Here is a 21,570-nt window from a genome sequence, read left to right as displayed (position 1 = left end):
TGATGGTACACGTGTTGGCAGTTTCATTCTGTCCAGTCCATTAAAATTAAATAAACTTTTTATGTAACTGAATTTTTCCCATGGCACACACATAGCTTGGAGCTGCAGCTAATTAAGTACCAGTTTGATAATCTGGCTAAAAGTAGCCTTCACTATAATTCATTATGAGATTTTAACTTACTTTGCATGCTGATAATTGTGTAGACTTTTTCTTTTGCACTTTGTGGTAACTTAATGGCTTTGACTATTAATTTGAGTAACTAGATTATTGGCAATAAGAAGCAAGTTTAGAGAGCTAACAGGTTGCTGATTTTGTTTTCTTGTTAAATACATGTTGCAGATGACTGCGGGGCTTTGAAAAGGCAGTTGAGAATCTGATAAATGGTGAATTGGCAGATTGCAGGAATCATAATTGTACATCACCTGGAAACAACATGTCTTTACGATGTTTATAAAAACCAAAAATGTTTGATCATTTAAGCGATAAGAAAGGCAGCTTCTACTTGAACAGTGGCATAGAGTAATTAAAAAAATAAAAGCTGAAAAATACATGAAGGCTGATTAAACAGGTCGCTGAAGTTTCTGATGTGACATTTATGCCTGTTTCTAGATGTCAGACTTGTTTCTTTAGACATGGACACCAAAGTGCCTTCTGCACCCTGACAGATACATGAACAATGGGATGGATGGACAGCATACGTTTTCTTATTTGAAAAGGAAACACGCATTGAGAGGATTGAGTGGTAGACATTCACAAAACCCAAGGCCACAACCCATGGTGTGTTTGATATTCATTACGTGTTCATTAGAAAAAGGTTCGGGGGGGGGGGGGGGTTATGTCCTCAGGTTATGACCAACCAATGAGAGTTTGTTCTGATGATGTAATACTTCTGTCTAGTGTTTCAGTCCTGTCTGATCGCTGGACAATCCACACGGGAGTTTTAGGAGCGGAGACCAGCTCACGCAATTCAGTTCTGCACTTATTTAAACTCAGTTCCTATTTCTAACTTGCCCTTGGACTCTAAATTATTATTGTTCCAACCATGATGATGGCAAACCAAAAGGCTGTTTTGAATGTAAGTCTCCAAACATGAAATGGCCAATAAGATGAGTCGCTGAAAGGAAAAGGACATTGAATGGTTTCAGGCTTTTTTTGAAAAGTCATCTTTAGTTAACGATCTATAGAATTTCCTTCTGTATATGGCCTCTCATCTTGAAGGGACCCCATATGCTTCCAAATCTATATATAGGATTTAGCACCACTGAAATTGTGTGAATTGGGAAGTGAAGCATCGCAACCAACCTGGCACATAACAGAGTGTGCAAAACCAGGGTGGGGAAATTTTGCCCAAGGAAACAGAGGCAAATGTTCCTCTTAAGCTACATTTTTAGGCACTTAGGTCCAGATCCTCAAAGATATTTAGGTACCTAACTTCCATTGAAATCAGGGAAACTTAGGAGCCTATTTACCTTTGAAAATCTGAGGTTTAAATGTCTATGTGACTTAGTTTCCCTTGCCTTTTTAAAATTAAAACCAATCTTTTAAACAGATTACTTTCTGGTAATCTTTAACAGTCTGCAGCAATTATATAAATGCCGCCCCATAGCTAAACAATGGCATTTACAACACATGTGATTTGCAGAATCATGAAGACTCAGTCCAAGTATATGGGAGAATATTCATTTCACAGGGAACAAGGATAGGCTACAGCCATGTCAGCCCTTTCATCTCAGTCTGTCTTATCATCTCTATCGTGCATTATTTTATTATCTTTGTACTCATCTGAGATAAAGCCAGCGAGGCAGCCAAAAATAAGTAAGTCCAGCTAGCAGCAAAGTTCACCAAAGCTAAAGGAACACTTTCAGATTAAAAATATTACCTCTAAAACCTTACTTGAGTTATTAGCAATTATTAAAACTGAAAACTTTTCCAAAATTTACTTCTCACCATGTATGCGGTTTACTTTATTCATTTCATTCACCTTGGACAACAGAAATACATGAGTCAGTTTCAGTCATTTTCACTTCCTGGTTCAAGTGCTGCTCCCCTCTTCATTGTTGCTCACTCTCCTGCTGTTTGGTATTTGGTATAAAGCTCCAGCTGCTGGAGTCATGTTAGTTCATGAGACTCTCAGCTTTCTTTCTTTTTTTTCTTTAGCAAATTTTTAGCCCTCGGGGTTTTAGCCTTGAAAAGTGTGACTCAGCTGTAAGCTGAAGGCTCAAACCAGATAGTGAAGAAAAGGAATCCAACATTTATTATATTTTTTAAATCTCATAGTTTTTATACCCATCTTGTGACTTTGGGGGCATGATTCATAATTTTTGAACGTGTGGGGATGGCAATACTGGATATTACGAGATTGGGCATCTAGACAGACAGAAATGCGCTCGCACGTGGGTTGTAAACACTGCAGCGGAATGTTCCACTTCTTACAAAAATCTGGTCTGGGTTAAATTTTATCTCTAATTTAACAAACTTGTGTTTCTGTCAGGGTTTTACCAACTTACTCTTTTGCTAAAAGAAAACCAAATCTAATTTGGGGCCTAAACTAACATGACCGTGTACTGTACTATCATAACCTTTAATGTGTTTAGTAACAATGATTGGCTGGCGCAGGGGAATGGGAAAGTGATATGAGACTTTCACTGTTAAACTGCAGGTTTTACATCTTGATAAGATTAGCTGTGAAGTGAAGAAAAAGTGATCCTAGGGTGCCAGCTGTTCAATGCCTTTGTGTGAAACGAGACTGTGGTCTTAATCCATTGCCTAGCAGATATGTGTCCACATTATAAAACCTCCATCGTAACTGACATTAATTGCAGCCTCAGCAGAGACCAAGGACTGGGTGGATCTGAGGACTAAACTATCTCCTTCGCCTTAGATATGACCCCCTGAGGGTAGAGTTAAGGCAATGCGGTGGAAGCTTGCATCACTATGGACTTTGCTGTACCTCTTATGAGGATCAAGAGACTCCAGAGCTGATGTTCTAGCACCTTTCACCAGCATTCAATGCAGTTGAATCACTAAAAGTATATACTAGGCTGTCAGCCTCACGTTCTACATACAGTCGCGCATATGGGAAATGAAAACCATTTTGCTTCTCTGGTAATGAGCAGAAAATAAATACAAAGCTAGCAAAAGCCCAGAGGGCCTGCATTTGTATATTAAAAAAAAAAATTGAATGAAACAAAGAAGTCAACAAACCAAAAATAATAACAGTTTTTCCTGTCCTGCTCTGGCTTTTGTATATTTCTGATGGAAATCGGCCTGCTTTTTAATTATTTCCAGCTGCGAAAATATTTCCAGTCAGCTCCTCTGGGATTGGCTCTGGGATCTGGGAGCCAAAAAGAATACATTGATGTTTGAATTCATGTAACCCCTAATGACTACTCCTCATTTTGCGGTAACAATCAGAGCCTGATCCTGCTGTTAATCACACAAGCAGTTCTATTGAGATCAATAGGCCTGTTTTCGTCAGTGAGGGAACTGACCTGGGTAAGGGGGCCAAGTCTGGCCCATCGGTGCACAGTATTTCTATAGGATCTTTCACACACTCACTTGCAATTCACCTGCATGCTTGATGGTTTAACTGAGCTGTGTACAGCTCAATAACCAAACCACACCTAGGTTATATCAAGAGCCTCTTTTCCATAAAGAACATAAAACTTGCTACTCTGGGTTAGTTCACTGGGCCATAAAATCTAGTCCCCTGCCTTTGGTAGGGCTAATACCTAAAGCTCTCAGGGACTGCAGTTTGGTCACCTTCCAGACTTATCTCCCTAATATCTATCCCCTTGTTATCTAACTGCCAAATAAATGTATGATGTATAAGGATCCAGAGGGACTATGTTTTCTGTCTCCATTTCTCTGTGCTGCAGAAGTGTGTGCGTGATATATTCAGGGCTTTGTTTATTCTCTTAGTCAGCTTAAAGGCAGTGTTGCAGGGGAGAAGTTTCCTGAGGTGTGTCTTGCACTTTGATCTGAGCACAATCAGATTTGGGATGATACTGACCTGCAGCACGAGATGATTGAAATCTGGCTTTCTCCAGCTGTAGCATTTCTGTGCAGCATATTTATCCTGGCGGGTCAGGTGGTCTATCAAGGAGTTCCCACACCATTAAGACCCTGATATGTCATGTACCTGGCCAACTGTATAATGTTGTACACAGGGGTAAAATGTTCCTCCTGACTCCTGTGATGAGGCGTTTATGACCTGGAGCCAGAAATCAGATAAGCCTGATTTTAACCTGCAGAACTACAAAATTATCCAGCCACAATGTGTGCCTCTCTGCTTCTTTAGCAGTACAATCCAGTCTCGCATCACCTTGGGTGAAGAGGTATTTCCTTTTATTTGTTTTAATGTTAACACCCATTGATTCTGAGCGACCCCTCGTGTACTAGGATACAGTATGAGAAAAAAGGTTGGTCAATTTTCACTTGCCCCTTCATAAGCTTCAATATTTTAATCAAATTCCATTAATTCTTCCACTTTCCAGCCTCAGGCCCAGATCCTCCAAGGTACCAACACCTTGGAGAATCTGGGCCTAAATGATTATAGTTACAAGTATTTCGAAACCTCAGCCTCAGGTCTCCTGTCCCTGGGCTCAGGGCTGTTGGGAGAACGGAAATTACAGCAATCCTGGGTCTGCTCTCGCTTATGCGGTGGGTGAAGCTGTAATTTAGGGTCCTGAGAAGCAGAGAACAGCCATAGTGCAGTTCTGTCTGGCTATGCCCCTGATACGCTTCTGGTCCCATTGCCTGTATGCCAGAGACTGGAAGCAAAGACAGAATGGAGCCCTTGTCCTAGCTCTATGCTAGCTGGAGAGGTTGCCCGCACAGCGGGTAGTCTCAGGGGGCTGTTACCATCCTCTTCAAGGCTCCTTCACATTGCCAGACAGGCATAACAGAGCCTTAGTTTGAGAATCAGGACCCTTGTTTTTTATCTCATGTACTGTTCCATGTTTTGCATGAGTTTGGTCTCACCTGATATACCAGGGTCCTCGGTGCCTTTTGTCAGACAGGTTTCAGAGTAACAGCCGTGTTACTCTGTATTCGCAAAAAGAAAAAGAGTACTTGTGGCACCTTAGAGACTAACCAATTTATTTGAGCATGAGCTTTCGTGAGCTACAGCTCACTTCATCGGATGCATACCGTGGAAACTGCGGCAGACATTATATACACACAGAGACCATGAAACAATACCTCCTCCCACCCCACTGTCCTGCTGGTAATAGCTTATCTAAAGTGATCATCAAGTTGGGCCATTTCCAGCACAAATCCAGGTTTTCTCACCCTCCCCCCCCCCCCCACAAACTCACTCTCCTGCTGGTAATAGCCCATCCACAGTGACAGCTCTCTTCACAATGTGTATGATAATCAAGGTGGGCCATTTCCAGCACAAATCCAGGTTCTCTCACTCCCGCACCCCCCTCCAAAAATCACACACACAAACTCACTCTCCTGCTGGTAATAGCTTATCCAAAGTGACCACTCTCCCACGATATGCATCTGAGGAAGTGAGCTGTAGCTCACGAAAGCTTATGCTCTAATAAATTGGTTAGTCTCTAAGGTGCCACAAGTACTCCTTTTTTTTTTGCGAATACAGACTAACACGGCTGTTACTCTGAAATCTCCCTACAATGTGCATGATAATCAAGGTGGGCCATTTCCAGCACAAATCCAGGTTTTCTCACCTCCCCCACCCCCATACACAGACAAACTCACTCTCCTGCTGGTAATAGCTCATCCAAAGTGACCACTCTCCCTACAATGTGCATGGTAATCAAGGTGGGCCATTTCCAGCACAAATCCAGGCTTTCTTCCCCCCCCCCCCCTTCCCGGGGACACACACACACACACACACACAAACTCACTCTCCTGCTGGCAATAGCTCATCCAAATTGACCACTCTCCAAGTTTAAATCCAAGTTTAACCAGAATGTCGGGGGGGGGGGGGGGGGTTGTAGGAAAAAACAAGGGGAAATAGGCTACCTTGCATAATGACTTAGCCACTCCCAGTCTCTATTTAAGCCTAAATTAATAGTATCCAATTTGCAAATGAATTCCAATTCAGCAGTTTCTCGCTGGAGTCTGGATTTGAAGTTTTTTTGTTTTAAGATAGCGACCTTCATGTCTGTGATTGCGTGACCAGAGAGATTGAAGTGTTCTCCGACTGGTTTATGAATGTTATAATTCTTGACATCTGATTTGTGTCCATTTATTCTTTTACGTAGAGACTGTCCAGTTTGACCAATGTACATGGCAGAGGGGCATTGCTGGCACATAGAATCATAGAATATCAGGGTTGGAAGGGACCCCAGAAGGTCATCTAGTCCAACCCCCTGCTCAAAGCAGGACCAATTCCCAGTTAAATCATCCCAGCCAGGGCTTTGTCAAGCCTGACCTTAAAAACCTCTAAGGAAGGAGATTCTACCACCTCCCTAGGTAACGCATTCCAGTGTTTCACCACCCTCTTAGTGAAAAAGTTTTTCCTAATATCCAATCTAAACCTCCCCCACTGCAACTTGAGACCATTACTCCTCGTTCTGTCATCTGCTACCATTGAGAACAGTCTAGAGCCATCCTCTTTGGAACCCCCTTTCAGGTAGTTGAAAGCAGCTATCAAATCCCCCCTCATTCTTCTCTTCTGCAGGCTAAACAATCCCAGCTCCCTCAGCCTCTCCTCATAACTCATGTGTTCCAGTCCCCTAATCATTTTTGTTGCCCTTCACTGGACTCTCTCCAATTTATCCACATCCTTCTTGAAGTGTGGGGCCCAAAACTGGACACAGTACTCCAGATGAGGCCTCACCAATGTCGAATAGAGGGGAACGATCACGTCCCTCGATCTGCTTGCTATGCCCCTACTTATACATCCCAAAATGCCATTGGCCTTCTTGGCAACAAGGGCACACTGCCGACTCATATCCAGCTTCTCGTCCACTGTCACCCCTAGGTCCTTTTCCGCAGAACTGCTGCCTAGCCATTCGGTCCCTAGTCTGTAGCTGTGCATTGGGTTCTTCCGTCCTAAGTGCAGGACCCTGCACTTATCCTTATTGAACCTCATCAGATTTCTTTTGGCCCAATCCTCCAATTTGTCTAGGTCTTTCTGTATCCTATCCCTCCCCTCCAGCGTATCTACCACTCCTCCCAGTTTAGTATCATCCGCAAATTTGCTGAGAGTGCAATCCACACCATCCTCCAGATCATTTATGAAGATATTGAACAAAACCGGCCCCAGGACCGACCCTTGGGGTACTCCACTTGATACCGGCTGCCAACTAGATATGGAGCCATTGATCACTACCCGTTGAGCCCGACAATCTAGCCAGCTTTCTACCCACCTTGTAGGCAAGGACTGGCCTGTCTCTCACAAATCTTGGAGAGACAGGCCAGTCCTTGCCTACAGACAGCCCTGCAACCTGAAGCAAATACTCACCAACAACCACATACCACACAACAGAACCACTAACCCAGGAACTTATCCTTGCAACAAAGCCCGTTGCTAACTGTGCCCACATATCTATTCAGGGGACACCATCACAGGGCCTAATAACATCAGCCACACTATCAGAGGCTCGTTCACCTGCACATCCGCCAATGTGATATATGCCATCATGTGCCAACAATGCCCCTCTGCCATTTACATTGGTCAAACTGGACAGTCTCTACGTAAAAGAATAAATGGACACAAATCAGATGTCAAGAATTATAACATTCATAAACCAGTCGGAGAACACTTCAATCTCTCTGGTCACGCAATCACAGACATGAAGGTTGCTATCTTAAAACAAAAAAACTTCAAATCCAGACTCCAGCGAGAAACTGCTGAATTGGAATTCATTTGCAAATTGGATACTATTAATTTAGGCTTAAATAGAGACTGGGAGTGGCTAAGTCATTATGCAAGGTAGCCTATTTCCCCTTGTTTTTTCCTACAACCCCCCCCCCCCCCAGACATTCTGGTTAAACTTGGATTTAAACTTGGAAAGTGGTTAGTTTGGATGAGCTACTGCCAGCAGGAGAGTGAGTTTGTGTGTGTGTGTGTGTGTCCCCGGGAAAGGGGGGGGGGTGTGAGAGAGCCTGGATTTGTGCTGGAAATGGCCCACCTTGATTACCATGCACATTGTAGGGAGAGTGGTCACTTTGGATAAGCTATTACCAGCAGGAAAGTGAGTTTGTGTGTGTGGTTTTTGGAGGGGGGTGAGGGAGTGAGAGAACCTGGATTTGTGCTGGAAATGGCCCACCTTGATTATCATGCACATTGTAGGGAGAGTGGTCACTTTGGATAAGCTATTACCAGCAGGAAAGTGAGTTTGTGTGTGTGGTTTTTGGAGGGGGGTGAGGGAGTGAGAGAACCTGGATTTGTGCAGGAAATGGCCCACCTTGATTATCATACACATTGTGAAGAGAGTTGTCACTTTGGATGGGCTATTACCAGCAGGAGAGTGAGTTTGTGGGGGGGGGGAGGGGGGCGGAGGGTGAGAAAACCTGGATTTGTGCTGGAAATGGCCCAACTTGATGATCACTTTAGATAAGATATTACCAGCAGGACAGTGGGGTGGGAGGAGGTATTGTTTCATGGTTTCTGTGTGTGTATATAATGTCTTCTGCAGTTTCCACAGTATGTGTCCGATGAAGTGAGCTGTAGCTCACGAAAGCTCATGCTCAAATAAATTGGTTAGTCTCTAAGGTGCCACAAGTACTCCTTTTCTTTTTGTCAGACAGTACATTCAGTGCTGTTCGATGAGGCATAGCGAGCAATGAAGCTTTTAGCTGTTGCCTGGTGGACACACTGTACCGAAAGGAGCAGGAGGTTTCAGACTTGCATGCTGCATTTACGTGGGGCAAGTCGTCATCTAATGCGGGCAGCATTGTGTTCCAGTTGTGACACTGTTTGCTGTAGGAAAGAGTAGTACGGTGATATTAATCAGTTTGGCAGAGAAGTTGCTATAGCTGTTTGCCAGGAGACTTCAGGTTTGGGTACTTGCCAGCTGATAAGCCACATAAGACTGGCTTCTCAGAAAAAAGGGAAGAAAAATCCTCCAGTGATTGGACATCGGCAGCAGCCCCAGCTCACGCAGATGAACTGGGTTTTGGGTGGAATGTTCTTGTTTGCAAAGGGACCAGAAGATATTTATAGCAACACTCTCATCAGTGAGGCTGTGGGAAGAAACTTGCTGTTGCATCCCTTGATACAGGACGTATCATTCTGTATAGGACTTGTGGGGAAAAAGAGAAGTTGCAACATCTCTGAATGTTCGGCCATTTCCAGTCCAGACATTTAGAGGGACCATCTACACCAGTGGTGCCCAACCTTATTACACAGGAAGGCCACATAAACCTAAGTGCAACCTTCTGTAGGCCAAACAGATTCTACATATTTTAATAAGATTTCAAGTCATCGGTATTGATTTATATTTTAAGTTCAGCTGGTTTTGTATGTATTTAGATAAGTTGTTTCTATGTACAGTACTGTCTATTTACACACTTGTGTAAACTGAAATGATGTAAATGTAAGGGGACTGTTGCTCCCTTACTAACATTCAGTGGGGGTGTTTTGGTTGGCTAGCTCCCAGTACTAAAAGGGGAAGGGTCTATGGGAAACCAGGACCCTGAGACTGATAGTCCCCAGGAACAATGGGGAGAGGTCAATGCTCCAGGTCAGCCTGAATGACCTGGCGGGCAGGCTAATCAGGGAGTCAGGAGGCCAGGGAGGTCCCGTCCTCGTCCTCCGTGTGAGCTGGATTTGCCTGGGTCAGACAGACAGAGTGGGGCCGAGCTGAGGAGAAAGCAGGGTCCCAAGCTAAACTGGGGAGCAGAGCTGTGCCAGATCCAGAGGGACCAGAAAAGCAGCTCAGAGAGAGCAGACCCTGTCCTAGGAGCAGAGCTGCGGCAACCAGAGCCAGAGGGGCCAGGAAAGCAGCCCAGGAAGCAGGTCAGTGCTGGGAGCAGAGTCACAGAAGCAGCCTGCAGAGCAGACCTGTCCTGGGAGCAGAGCTGCGACAACCAGAGGCAGAGGGGCCAGAGAAGCAGCCCAGGGAGCTGGAGGCAGAGCAGCAGCCGTGCAGAGACAAGAGTGGTGCAGCTGGGGCTGGAGCAGTCCGGAGCTGGGTGCGGTGAGCAGCTGGGGAGAGCGAGGGGTCCCTGGGCAGCAGGCCCAGCACAGGGAGACGCCTTAGCCAAGAGGCTCTGCAGGCCAGGCTTGGATTGTAACCCCGACAGGGCGGGGGTGACACTGGGAAGAAGAGTCCTACCACTTAGAGCCTGAGAGCATGTGGCCACCACCAGAGCGAGTGTCCAACCCACGGCATCCCTGCAGCACAGCCAGGGCCGGAGAAGGAGGCCTGGGACTTACAAGGAACAGACTGTGAACTGCCCTGACGTTCCAGAGACACTGTGATGTTCCCTGCCACCAAGCAGGTTGATGTGTTTCCTTTAACCTTTCCCATTATTCCTTATTCTTTTTAAAATTAATTGTTGATTAAATAACTTGCATTTGCTTTAACTTGTATGTAATGGTCAGTGGGTCAGAGAAGTGCCCAGTGCAGAGAGAGTACCCCGGAGCGGGGACATCCTAGCCCTTGTCCTAGGTGACCACAGCAGGGTTGGGGGTCAAGCCCCCCAGGAGTCCTAGGCCCAGCCTTGTTGGGGTTACGAGGACTCTGCCAGACAGGAGAGTGGAAGGGGAGTCCTCAAGGGCAGGGAGGCCGCTGGGTAAAGGAAGTGGGAGCGAGGACTCCGATCCTTTCGCTAGCCCATTTCACCGGGGTGGTGCAGAAGCCAGGAAAGTTCCCCACAATAGCGGGACTGTTCCCCCGCTTACACATAGGCGCTGACACTGGGGCTACAGATGCTAACTTTCCAGTGTGCAGGGGGGTGCTCACTGCTGAACCCCCTGCTCTGCCCCCACTCTACTCCTTCCCCCAAGTCCTCTACCCCTGAGCCTGCCATGCCCTCGCTCCTTCCCCTCCCCCACAGAGCCTCCTGCACATGCTAAACAGCTGATTGCGGCAGGCGCTGACTGGCGGGGTTGCCCGCGGGCAGGAGGCACTGGGGGTTCGAGGGCAAGAGCTGATGGGGGGGCTGCTGATGTATTACTGGGGCTCTTTGGCAATGTACATTGGTAAATCCTGGCTCCTTCTCAGGCTCAGGTTGGCCACCTCTGTTCTAACCAGGTTTAAATCAGCTTAGGCGAACTAGTTTTAAAATCAGCTAGAACAACTTGCCTGTACTTGAATGAGTCCTGGAACCTCCTTTCCCTTTAGCAATACAGGAAAGTCAGGGAGAAAAGCAACAGCCTATTTAAAGATCTGAATGGGCAATTAGGGGGTTGCTAACTTTCTAATAGCACAAAACCAACCACTGCCCCAAGGTTCTGCCCCTTCTCTGAGGCCCTGCCCCTGCTTTCTCCATCAACCCTCACTCGCTCTTCCCTACCCCCCCCCCACACTTTCACCAGGCTGGGGGAGGAGGTTGGGGTGCAGGCTCCAGATGGGGCCAGAAATGAGTTGGTCAGGGTGTGGGAGAGGGCTCTGGACTGGGGTGCAGGGGGTGAAAGCTCTGGCTAGTGGTGCAGGCTCTGGGGTGGAGCCAGGAATGAGGGGTTTGGGGTGCACGAAGGGGCTCTGGGCTTGGGTAGGTGTGCATGAGGGGGTTTGGGGCCCCAGGAGCGCTTACCACAGCTCCCAGGAAACGACTGCTAGGTCCCTGCAGTCCCTAGGTGGAGGAAAGGCTAGGGAGCGCACCTTCCCACCCAGGGTTAAAAATCTGTAAGTTAGAATGTTTCCCTTTCCCGGATATAGATAAGGCCTTACAACTGGTGTTATCCTACAGGTACTGGGAAGACTTGTAAAAGTTTTGCAGGGGAACTAGCTGTTAAGTGGTTTTAAGGAGCCAGGATCGCTGATAGGATCATTGGCCACAGGGGCTCAAGAGCTGCCAAGAGACAAAGGGGACTGAACTGCATTAGTGCTGCCCCCATCCACAGCTGGAACAATCTGGTTAGGAGTTGGATGAGCCAAAACACAAGCAGTAAACAGTCTGGCTCTCCAATCAGCCATGCGGCCAAGCCTTAGGATTTCGGATGTTTTGCTTAAAGTCCCAGCTCCTGGAGGCCTGTGATTGGGTCAGGGTGACATCTCTACTGCTGCTTTAAACAGACAGCTTCCATAGACCACTCAGCAGTGGAGAAAGGCTTGGGAAGGTTACGTGCCCTGCCACGGAAAGGCCCCAATGGCTGGTTTTCGCAGTGGATTTTCTCAAGCCAGGCTCGTGCTTTGCGAATGACTGGGGTGGGCCGGGGCGCGCGCACGCGGGCGGGCGCAGGCGCAGCCGGGCCCAGGGTCAGCGGAGTCACGATGGCTCAGCAGCACCGCCCCCTGCATTGCAGAGGAGCGAGCCCCTCCTTTGACCATATAAGGACCTGGCGTCACCAGCCTCTCATGTGATTGGCTGATAACGGGGGAGGCGGGGACGGATTTCCCACGCACCGGCATGGGGTCACGCGGGAGGGCGCCTCCGTTTCCCCGAGGCACGCTGGGAGCTGTAGTTTCGGGGGTGGAGGCCGTAGGCGGGTAACGCCCCAGCCGCGGTCCCCCCGCCCGCGCCGGGTGGGCTGAACGCTGTCCGCCAATAAGAGCAGGGGGGTGGCGCGCGCGCGCAGGCAGCAGAAGCCGGCCGGTCTCGGAGCGGGTGGCAGCGGCTGCGTAGCTCCCTCAGCGTTGGTGTCGTGTAGGGGCTGAGCGGGGAGTCGCGAGCGCGTGAGTGCGGGTCGCGGGCCCGAGGGGGAGGGGTCTGGGGGGGGGACCGCGGTGGGGGGGGGCTCCGCGTACTGACCCGGAGCTGGAGGGGGCCTGTGGTGGCCGCGGGGCTGGCGGGCGGGTTCGGGAAGCTGGAAGGACGCGGGGGCGGAGCGGAGGGAGCTGGCCGGGGGGGGCTGGGATACGGGTAACGGGCGGGGGGGGGGGTGATGCAATGAGGAGGGGGCCGGGCTACGCTAGGCCTGGGGTATCGTCGCCTCCGGGGGAGGGTGTCCCTGCCTGTCCGGGGGCGAAGGGTAAATCTCCTGGTGTCGTAACAAAGGGGGCCTGTGGGGGTCGCCCCCAGCAGGGCGCCTTGCCTTGGGGCTTGGGCGGGGTACCCGCTCCAGGGAGCTTGCCTGAGGGTAGGGGCGCACCCCTCCCGCACCCCGCGAAGCGTTCCCGCTGAGTGAGGTGCTGAGGAGGGGGTTTGAGCCCTTCATGACCTGAAAATGCCCCGTGCCAAACGAGGGCCGCCTCGGGGTGCTCTCCTCAGCATGATTCCACTTCCTCCACCCCCCACGGGTCTTCTCTCTGAAAGCCTTTCCTGGGACCTCTGGTGGAGTTGAAGGTCATGGCGAAACAAATACGTTACCTTGCCTTTGACTAAACATCCTACTGTCCCCTCCCTGTGGGAGAACATGAGAGCATTTAGTTTTGACTTCCCCTTCCGCATTTACCGAGATGTCAGGTGCTGTTCTGCATCTTTTTATCGGTGCTGTAGGTCCCATTTTATAGCTAAGGGTATTTTATAGTTAAGGGCATTCGAAATTGTTACTTCTCCACTAAGAAGATTGTCATAGCTTCTCAATACTGACAATCAGATTAGACCTGGATCTGTTCGTAAAGTGTTGTCCTTTCTCTCCTTGCCCACGATATGTATGATAAAGTGGTGTAAACTTGGTTGTGAAAATATAAATAAGCCAGTCTTTTCAAATTCAGGTGTATACGTCTATATTTAAACGTGAATGGCATCAAAATTATTATTTGGCATATGCATATAGGTAGCTTGCTTTTTGAGTAAATCAGTGCTTTACAAATGACTTAAATACCATGGGGCATTTATTCTCATGAGAGTCCATTTACACTGCACTGTCTGAGATGGAAAGCTTTGTGAGGCACACTCTCTTTATGCCTTGCAGTGCTGAGCACATTGTTAGGAAAACTCAAACAATAAAAATACAGCCTAATCAGCCTGACTAGGAGGTCTGTAATAGTTACTGAACTGACCATCTAAAGTCAGCTTTTTTTCCAGCATTCCTGAATTACAGGAAGAATATAATTAATTCTCGGCTAGTGCCAAAGCCTGAAGAAGGAAGTAATCTATGGTGACATACACGCTTTTTTCTTTTTTTTAAATCCTTCCCTATCAATGCTTGCTGGAAATATTGAAATTGGGTCACTGGCAAGCCTTGATATCAGGTTTTCTTCATTTTTTTTTTGGTAGTCATCAGTCTGAACAGTGGTGGTCTACTCTTAGCAGCTGTTCCTTTTCGCCCCTCAGTCTTGATAGATAGAACATCTTTCAACTTGAACTTTTTAATTGTAGATGAAATAGTATTGCATGAGAAAAGTATTCATTGATTTGGGAATGATAATCCATTTATTTTTAAAAGGTTGACATGTCCCATATGCAAACTATGGTGTGTCCATCAAACAAACTCCTGCAGGTCTGATATCAATACTAGACCCAGTACCTACTCTCTCTTTAAATATTAGGCTTCTGGCTCTTCAGTAAAAATCTGAATTGAGATAGTTTAAACTTAAAGTAGAGTATACTGGAGGTGCATTTTTCCCTGCTTGTCAAATGTGCTGGCTGACCTTCTGTAGTGGCTTACTGATTTTCCTCACAAAATATGTCAGGGACTCTTCCCCTTCCCCTCTTCCCACTTAAAATCCAGTGCCAGCATGGATGAGTAGCCCCACAGAAATGAATCGATATGGTGGAGGACAGAAATTTTGCAAGGAAATGCTTCTGATCTAAGCTCTCACTGGCTTAGTTTGTGAAAAACCAGAATTGACTGTGCCTTTCATGAAGGTGCTGGGAACTCGATTCTTTGTGTGGAAAGTACAACAGGAAGCTTTTGCCTAATGGCTTTTTGATATGTCTGTTTGATATGGAATTACTACCAAAGCTTATTCTTGTATTGTAAAAGCCATGCCTACATTCTGAGGTTTTTATATTCATAAAATTGAATTTAGCTTGGTGGTATAGATAAACATTGTAGTAGTTAGTGTGGATTAAGCCATACACCATCGTATTAGTTCAAAGTTTTTTGACTTGTATCTTGTTTATAACTGAATATACAGTGGAAGTTACTGTCCTTTATATACTTGTGGTACATTCAAGGTCTTACTTCTACAGAACTCTCAAATGTGAAAAAACTCCTAAATTTTAAAGCAGATTTTCTTCTTCTCCGCAGTCAACATGACATCTAGTCAGAAATCCGTTCTTCCTAGCTATGAGACTGATAACAGCCAGGCATCAAAACTGATCAGAAAATCTAAAGAGTCACCCTTTGTACCTGTTGGTAAGTTTCAATTTCACAGTGCAATGATGCCGTGGAGTAAGACCAGTAAATCTGGGAAAATACATGGTTGCATAAGTGTTCATGTAATGGGCGGTGATTATAGTAAATGCAGTCACACACTACCAACAGGAAATTACTGTGAAATATTGCTTCCTCATTCGGTATAGTACTGTGATAATTTTGCCCTACCTCTTGAACCTATTATGGTGTTCTACCTGAATTAATACTCTTATCTGGTAGCTTTATCAAACACTGTAGACTTAAAATGTCTATGTATTCCTTGTAATTCCCTCTGTCTTCCATTTAAAAGATAGTTGCTTACACACCCCTTATTTCAAATTTTGGGTAGTGGATCCTATACTTGGGGAAACATACCTTGCAGCAAGCCCAGAGGCCTGGCAGTAGAGGGCTGTCACAGTTCAGGGTAACTGCACCTGTATTCCCTCTCTGTGGCCCAGCAAGGGCACCCATTCTAGGCTTCTGACTCTCATGGCCGTCACCTCTCTTGGATGGTGATATGAGTGTCTCCCTTCTGACCTGGATACTTCCAGGCTGAACAGTTCCCAGCCTTCACTGTTCCCAGCAAGACAGACTGCCTAAGCAGACCTGTTTGCTTTCTCTTCAGAGACTAATAGCAGTGTTAACTGCCCATTGTTTAGGTACCATACAGCTCTTTCTATGCAAGCTTATTTATTCTTAGGATAAAAGAATTAGCGAAAACATATTAAAAACAACAAAAGGACCTACACACATGCTCACCAGAGGTCACCCCAGCTCCAACATGGACTCTGGCAGGTGGTTAGTCCTTCAAACCCCAAAATGGGATCTCTTCTATGGTCACAAGTTCACATCAGCCTCAGCTCAGAACTGTCACCCTCATGACTCTAAATCACTGCTTTATCCCGTCTGGACCGTTGAAGAGACCGTGTAGGTAATCAGCCAGGCAGTGGGCTTTTTTGCTCAAAGGAAGCTTCAAAAGGGGTGGGTCACTTCCATCCCCCTAGTCCCAAGTATTTCCTAGGAAATCTACTTCACACATTGTCCCCAAAAGTCCTTTGAAGTTCCTAATATTTCCCAGAGATTGCATTAATTATGTTCCTAGGGAAGCTACATAACCAATTGGATTTTTAATGCAATGGACTCTTAAAATACTTAATTCCATAAGGCTTTTCCAGGATGTCATATGTCACAGGGACTACATCTGGTCACTTCAGACTCTCCCAAATTAATAAGTGACTAGACTCTTTAAAAAAGTGTGAACTTGCCTCTTGCTAAACTGACAGTTGTAGGTGCTGAAGTCTTCTGGTTGAAGAAATGGACTTTCACATCAGACCAGTTCATTTATGAATGTTAAATAGGACTGGGCCCAGTACAGATATCTGGGGGACACCACTATTTACCTCTCTCCATTCTGAAAACTGACCATTTATTCCTACCCTTTGTTTCCTATCTTTTAACCAGTTACCAATACATGAGAGAACCTTCCCTCTTATCCCATGACTGCTTATTTTACTTAAGTCTTTGGTGAGGGATCTTGTCAAAGGCTTTTTGAACATCTAAATAGAATCATAGAATATCAGAATTGGAAGGGACCTTAGGAGGTCATCTAGTCCAACCCCCTGCTCAAAGCGGGACCAATCCCCAATTTTTGCCTCAGATCCCTAAATGGCCCCCTCAAGGATTGAACTCACAACCCTGGGTTTAGCAGGCCAGTACTCAAACCACTGAGCTATCCCTCCCACACACTGCATCCACTGGATCTCCTTTGTCCACATGCTTGTTGACTCCCTCAAAGAATTCTAGTAGATTGGTGAGGCAATTAAATGTGTCCTCTGTTGAGCTAATGCTCCAGTGCACAGGAGAAATAACATGACCTGTCCAATGCCAGTATTCAAGTGAATCCAGGGTCAAACTTGACAGATACAAACAATAACAATCTTCATTTGTGGGTGTCTAGACCAAGAAATCTAGTACTGCTATTAGTGCATGGATGCAGTTTGAACTTTGTTCAGAGTTGCATTTGAGAACTCCTGTTTGTTTTTGAACTACAGCTCTAAGAGCATTCCTCTGAAAAGAAGAGGCAGTTAATTTGCTCTTACGGAAGTTTCTGACCAGTATCAAATCAGCCCTGACGTCCATCAAGGCTGCTATCCCCAGCTGTCTATCTGGAACGAATGTTGTGCAATGATATGCCATGTCTTAGTTTTTTTAACTCAGTTCTCCAGTAATGGAATACCAAAACTCTGTTGGGGGTCCAGTCTGGGCTGGCTTCTGGGTCAGCCTAGACGTTACTTGGGTGGGAAAGGAATTGCCTATTAACTAATTCTACTGAACATAAGCGAACACTGTAGTTACTAGAAAAGGAGTACTTGTAGCACCTTAGAAACTAACCAATTTATTTGAGCATAAGCTTTCGTGAGCTACAGCTCACTTCATCGTAGCTCACGAAAGCTTATGCTCAAATAAATTGGTTAGCCTCTAAGGTGCCACAAGTACTCCTTTTCTTTTTGCGAATACAGACTAACACGGCTGTTACTCTGAAAACTGTAGTTACTGTTAGGTGTTAATGATGGGGCTAAAACACTTGTGTGTGGGGAGGAGGGGTTATAAATAGCTTTTGTTAAATTTTAAGTTGTTGACTTTTACTTTTAAAGCAAGTCTTATGAGTGAGGAATGTAAAATCATGTAATTACTAAACACTTGTTTACCCTGCCTTATAGGGATGGCAGGCTTGGTTGCAGTTGTAAGCTATGGACTGTACAAACTGAAGCACAGAGGCAATACAAAAATGTCTATTCATCTGATTCACATGCGTGTGGCAGCCCAGGGCTTTGTTGTTGGAGCAATGACTTGTGGTATGTATAAAACAGACAGCTGTTGTCGAGCCCTAGTTACCTCTTAATGATGGCAGACTTACTTTAAAAGTGTTCTTTACACTAAAGGATAAATACCTTGGACTAGCTTGTAAACCATTAACTGTTTCCAACTGCACTAGAAACTTGCAAACATAGTAAGTTCTTTTAGTGAGGCTGAGCTAGCAAACTGGTTTCTTGGCTCAGTATCATAAAATTAGTGTGCCTGGTATCTAGGTAACCATGTTTGAACACATCTCTCCAGTTTCTCCCTTGACTTTCTACACAACGCATGAAATTGTGTGTTCACGTTTGGGGCACTTAGCTTGATTTTTTTCCAAAGGTGCTAAGTCAGTGAGGAAAACAAAGAATACAGTTGCCCCATGCATGTTGTGGATATTTTAAGGTGTTTCTGAACTCTTCTGCTTTCTCCAAAGTTATTTGACAATTATTAATTTTAACTTTCTTAAACTCATTTCTCCATGGGAAAGATCAGCAGTTGTCTACAGCTTGCATCTAAATTGAAGGTATAGCTAGACTATAAATCATACTAGCTTTGATACCATCAGTATGTAGAGAGATGTATGTGTGTTTATGTCCTTCATTTTAACAAATGAATTGTGGCTATTACTGAAATTCTAGATGGGAAGTGAGATTATAAAGAATACAGACACCCATATTTTCTTCTCATGCTAGTAGTCTTCCTGGCTGCAAACAGTTCTTGAAATAGTCTTCTACTTTAATAAAGGATGTATATTTAACTGTTTTGCCTGTGTTTGTATTTCAGGTGTGCTCTACTCAATGTATCGGGAATACCTGGCAAAACCCAAGGAGTTGAAAAAAGATGACTGAAATCTGTGTGCTTGGTGGTGGTCTATGTATCTTAGTTATAGACCTCACATTGAGGTGTCATTTTCTTTTTAATAATGAAAAAAGAGGGGTGGGGAATAAAAATAAAATAAAAAATTCAAGGATGTGGTTCTACAATACTGTACATGTCTCGTGCCTGGTATTGAACCTTTAGGTTACAAGTCTGAATCTAGCACAAGTTGGTGGTGACAGTCTGCTGGCTCTCTTGGACTGAGACTACCATACCCACTAGCAACTTGTCTATTGTACAGCATAATGCCTCTCTTCCCTTTCCCACCCAGTCTCCCCACACACAACTGGTAATTGTAAATAGGCCTGGAGCCCAAACAACCTTCTTATATTGGAGAGGTGGTCCCTCTAGCTCATGGCTGAAGCACCTAGGCAAGTCTGTGTGGAGAAGGTTGTACTCATGCCTATGTTATCTCTGTCCTGTAGATAAAAGGACTTCAGTCTCCAAGGCTGTAATCTAGCACTTTCACTAGCACTAAACTCACTCAAAATAGTTCTTAAATTTGTATTTAAAAACATTTTGTTCTGACCTATTTTTAGTTTTATTTGAAGTACGAGCTGAGCATTCACTAGTGGATAAAACTATTTAAACATATTTATTACACAATACTAATAATCAAGGCCCAGAAGCTTTTTAATTTTTAATACATTATGGATTGCAGCTTCTCAGATTATTGAATTTGGTAACTGCTCATTTATTTTTGCAGTATTAAGTGTATGATGTAACATTTTTAAATGACATTTTGAAAACTAAATCTGTACTTGAAGTGATGCATTTTAAGTATGTAATTAGAATGCCTGACTTAATTTGTGTGATATTGCTGTTTCAATGGAAGCTCTAAACTTCTTAGACCTTTGCCTTTATTATCCTTGGTGTGAGATCATATGGAGTGCTCTTCCATTAGTGATTTATGGTAACTTCATTAAAATCTAGCCTCATCGCCAAATATATTGATCAAGTGATGCACGAATCTGTAAACTTCCACTTTCTTGAACTTGGTGGCATTCCATGGAGATAGCATGGTGTCTAATACAGTATTTGTAATAAATACAGTAAGCAACTCCAAGCTGTCTAATTTTTACTGTGCATGTAACATGGGGAGAGCTGAGGGGCATTGCTGGGTTCACACACAAGCAGTATGAGGGAATCCCCCTGATGCTGTGAAACTCAAATCTACCTTCAGGCTTTCTGGCTGTCCTGTCCCCTGTATGGGAATGGTCGCTGTGGGAACTGTCTCCTACTCCAGGATGGGAGATGGCCTGTGAGCAGGCTGATGGGGTGGGCTCATGGTTCAGCCTGGCCCCTGGGGGGAGGGTTGAGGGGATATAGATCACAGGAGCTCAACTACTTGCACCCTGTGGGGGGCTGGGATCCTGGGGGTGCTGTGTAGGGTGACCGTATTTCCTCAAAATGAAAATGGGACACCTTATGGGGCACTTGTCCAAGATGCTTGTCTGAGCCCTCCTCCCTACATGGGGCTGGTGCTGGTGTTGCTGGCTGCCAGAGACCCTGGGCGGGGCTGATGTTGGTGTTGCTTCTCACTCAAGCCCTGCCTGCCTACCTGTGTGAGGCTGGGGCTAGCATCGGTGCTTGCCTGAGCCGTGACTGCCTCCCTGTACAGGGCTGGCATCACCGCTTGCCTCCCTGTACCCCACTCTTTTGACAAAACAGGGCATTGTCCCATTTGTTCTTGCTAATTGATCAAGCTGGCAAGAGCAAAGGGGACAAAGGCCCACTTTTGCTAGAAAAGTCAGGATGGCCAGTACAGGGCTTAAAAAGTCCTGTCCCAGCCAAAACAGGATGTATGGTCGCCTTCGTGCTGTGGGGTCTGCACTGGGTCTGGCAGGGGCACCGGGGCTTTGATGAGCTAGCTACAGGTCATATCACGGGATGTGTGTGTGTGGAAGGTGGAGCACTTCTCTCTGATGCCCTGGGGGCAGGAGTTGGACTTATCCTGTACCTTTGGGGCAGGAGAGGGTGACTAGCCAAGGCCCTTGCAGTGGCAGGGTCTGGTCTCAACCAAAGTCTATAGACTGATGGTTGGGGGTGCTGGGATGAGGGTGGCACCAAACTGAACCCCTTGGTAGAGGATAGCATTGAGCTGTGCCTGAAGGATGTGTGGAGGAACTGAGCCTGGGTCCTGGTGAGGGGTTGTCAGTGGCACTGATGCTTAATTGTAATGTAGAATACCAGTGTAATGCAATATGTCCACAAATAGATGTATCTGTGTGTGTGTGGCCGTGCACATATCTATGGATATTTATATACATACTGGCCTCTTTAGCCATTTTCTGATGCTGCAGCCTGACACACGCAAACTACCCTTTCCTCACAATATGAAACTATTTTAGCATGGCGATGTATCTGTGGCCCTGAGGAATTGCGTAACAAAATGTGGGATAGGGCCAGATTTACTGTGTGGATTAATAGAACTATCTACCAAATTCTAGTCCATATGTCAGGCAGGTATAGCATGAAGATCTGCTTAGGGTACATATATTGTTAA

General features: G+C 45.8%; 1 protein-coding gene across 3 annotated transcripts; it reads left to right on the top strand.

Moving 5' to 3' along the window:
• Positions 1-10,284: 10,284 nt before the first annotated feature.
• HIGD1A (HIG1 hypoxia inducible domain family member 1A) lies at positions 10,285-20,130 on the top strand. 3 transcript variants are annotated; one of them, XM_084619633.1, is made up of 4 exons: positions 10,285-10,423; positions 15,225-15,332; positions 18,053-18,187; positions 18,972-20,130. In XM_084619633.1, exons 2-4 carry the CDS (start codon positions 15,230-15,232, stop codon positions 19,034-19,036), a joined length of 303 nt encoding a protein of 100 aa, XP_084475759.1. In that variant the 5' UTR covers positions 10,285-10,423; positions 15,225-15,229; the 3' UTR covers positions 19,037-20,130. The 3 variants fall into 3 exon arrangements, with proteins under 3 accessions (XP_084475759.1, XP_084475757.1, XP_084475758.1); XM_084619631.1 differs by lacking the exon at positions 10,285-10,423 and adding an exon at positions 12,603-12,762; XM_084619632.1 differs by lacking the exon at positions 10,285-10,423 and adding an exon at positions 12,656-12,754.
• Positions 20,131-21,570: the final 1,440 nt, after the last annotated feature.

This window comes from Lepidochelys olivacea (genome assembly GCF_965140295.1).
Source record: "Lepidochelys olivacea isolate rLepOli2 genome assembly, chromosome: 2".
In the NCBI taxonomy this organism is placed as follows: Eukaryota; Metazoa; Chordata; order Testudines; family Cheloniidae; genus Lepidochelys; species Lepidochelys olivacea.
Note: the sequence above shows the minus strand (reverse complement) of the source record. Positions and strands in the feature narration are given on the sequence as shown.

Excerpts from the sequence above, each read along its gene's own strand:
- HIGD1A (XM_084619633.1), top strand. The coding sequence starts at position 15,230 with ATGACATCTAGTCAGAAATCCGTTCTTCCTAGCTATGAGACTGATAAC. Across the intron at positions 15,333-18,052 it reads GTCACCCTTTGTACCTGTTG|GGATGGCAGGCTTGGTTGCA; the intron begins GTAAGTTTCAAT and ends CCTGCCTTATAG. Across the intron at positions 18,188-18,971 it reads TGTTGGAGCAATGACTTGTG|GTGTGCTCTACTCAATGTAT; the intron begins GTATGTATAAAA and ends TTTGTATTTCAG.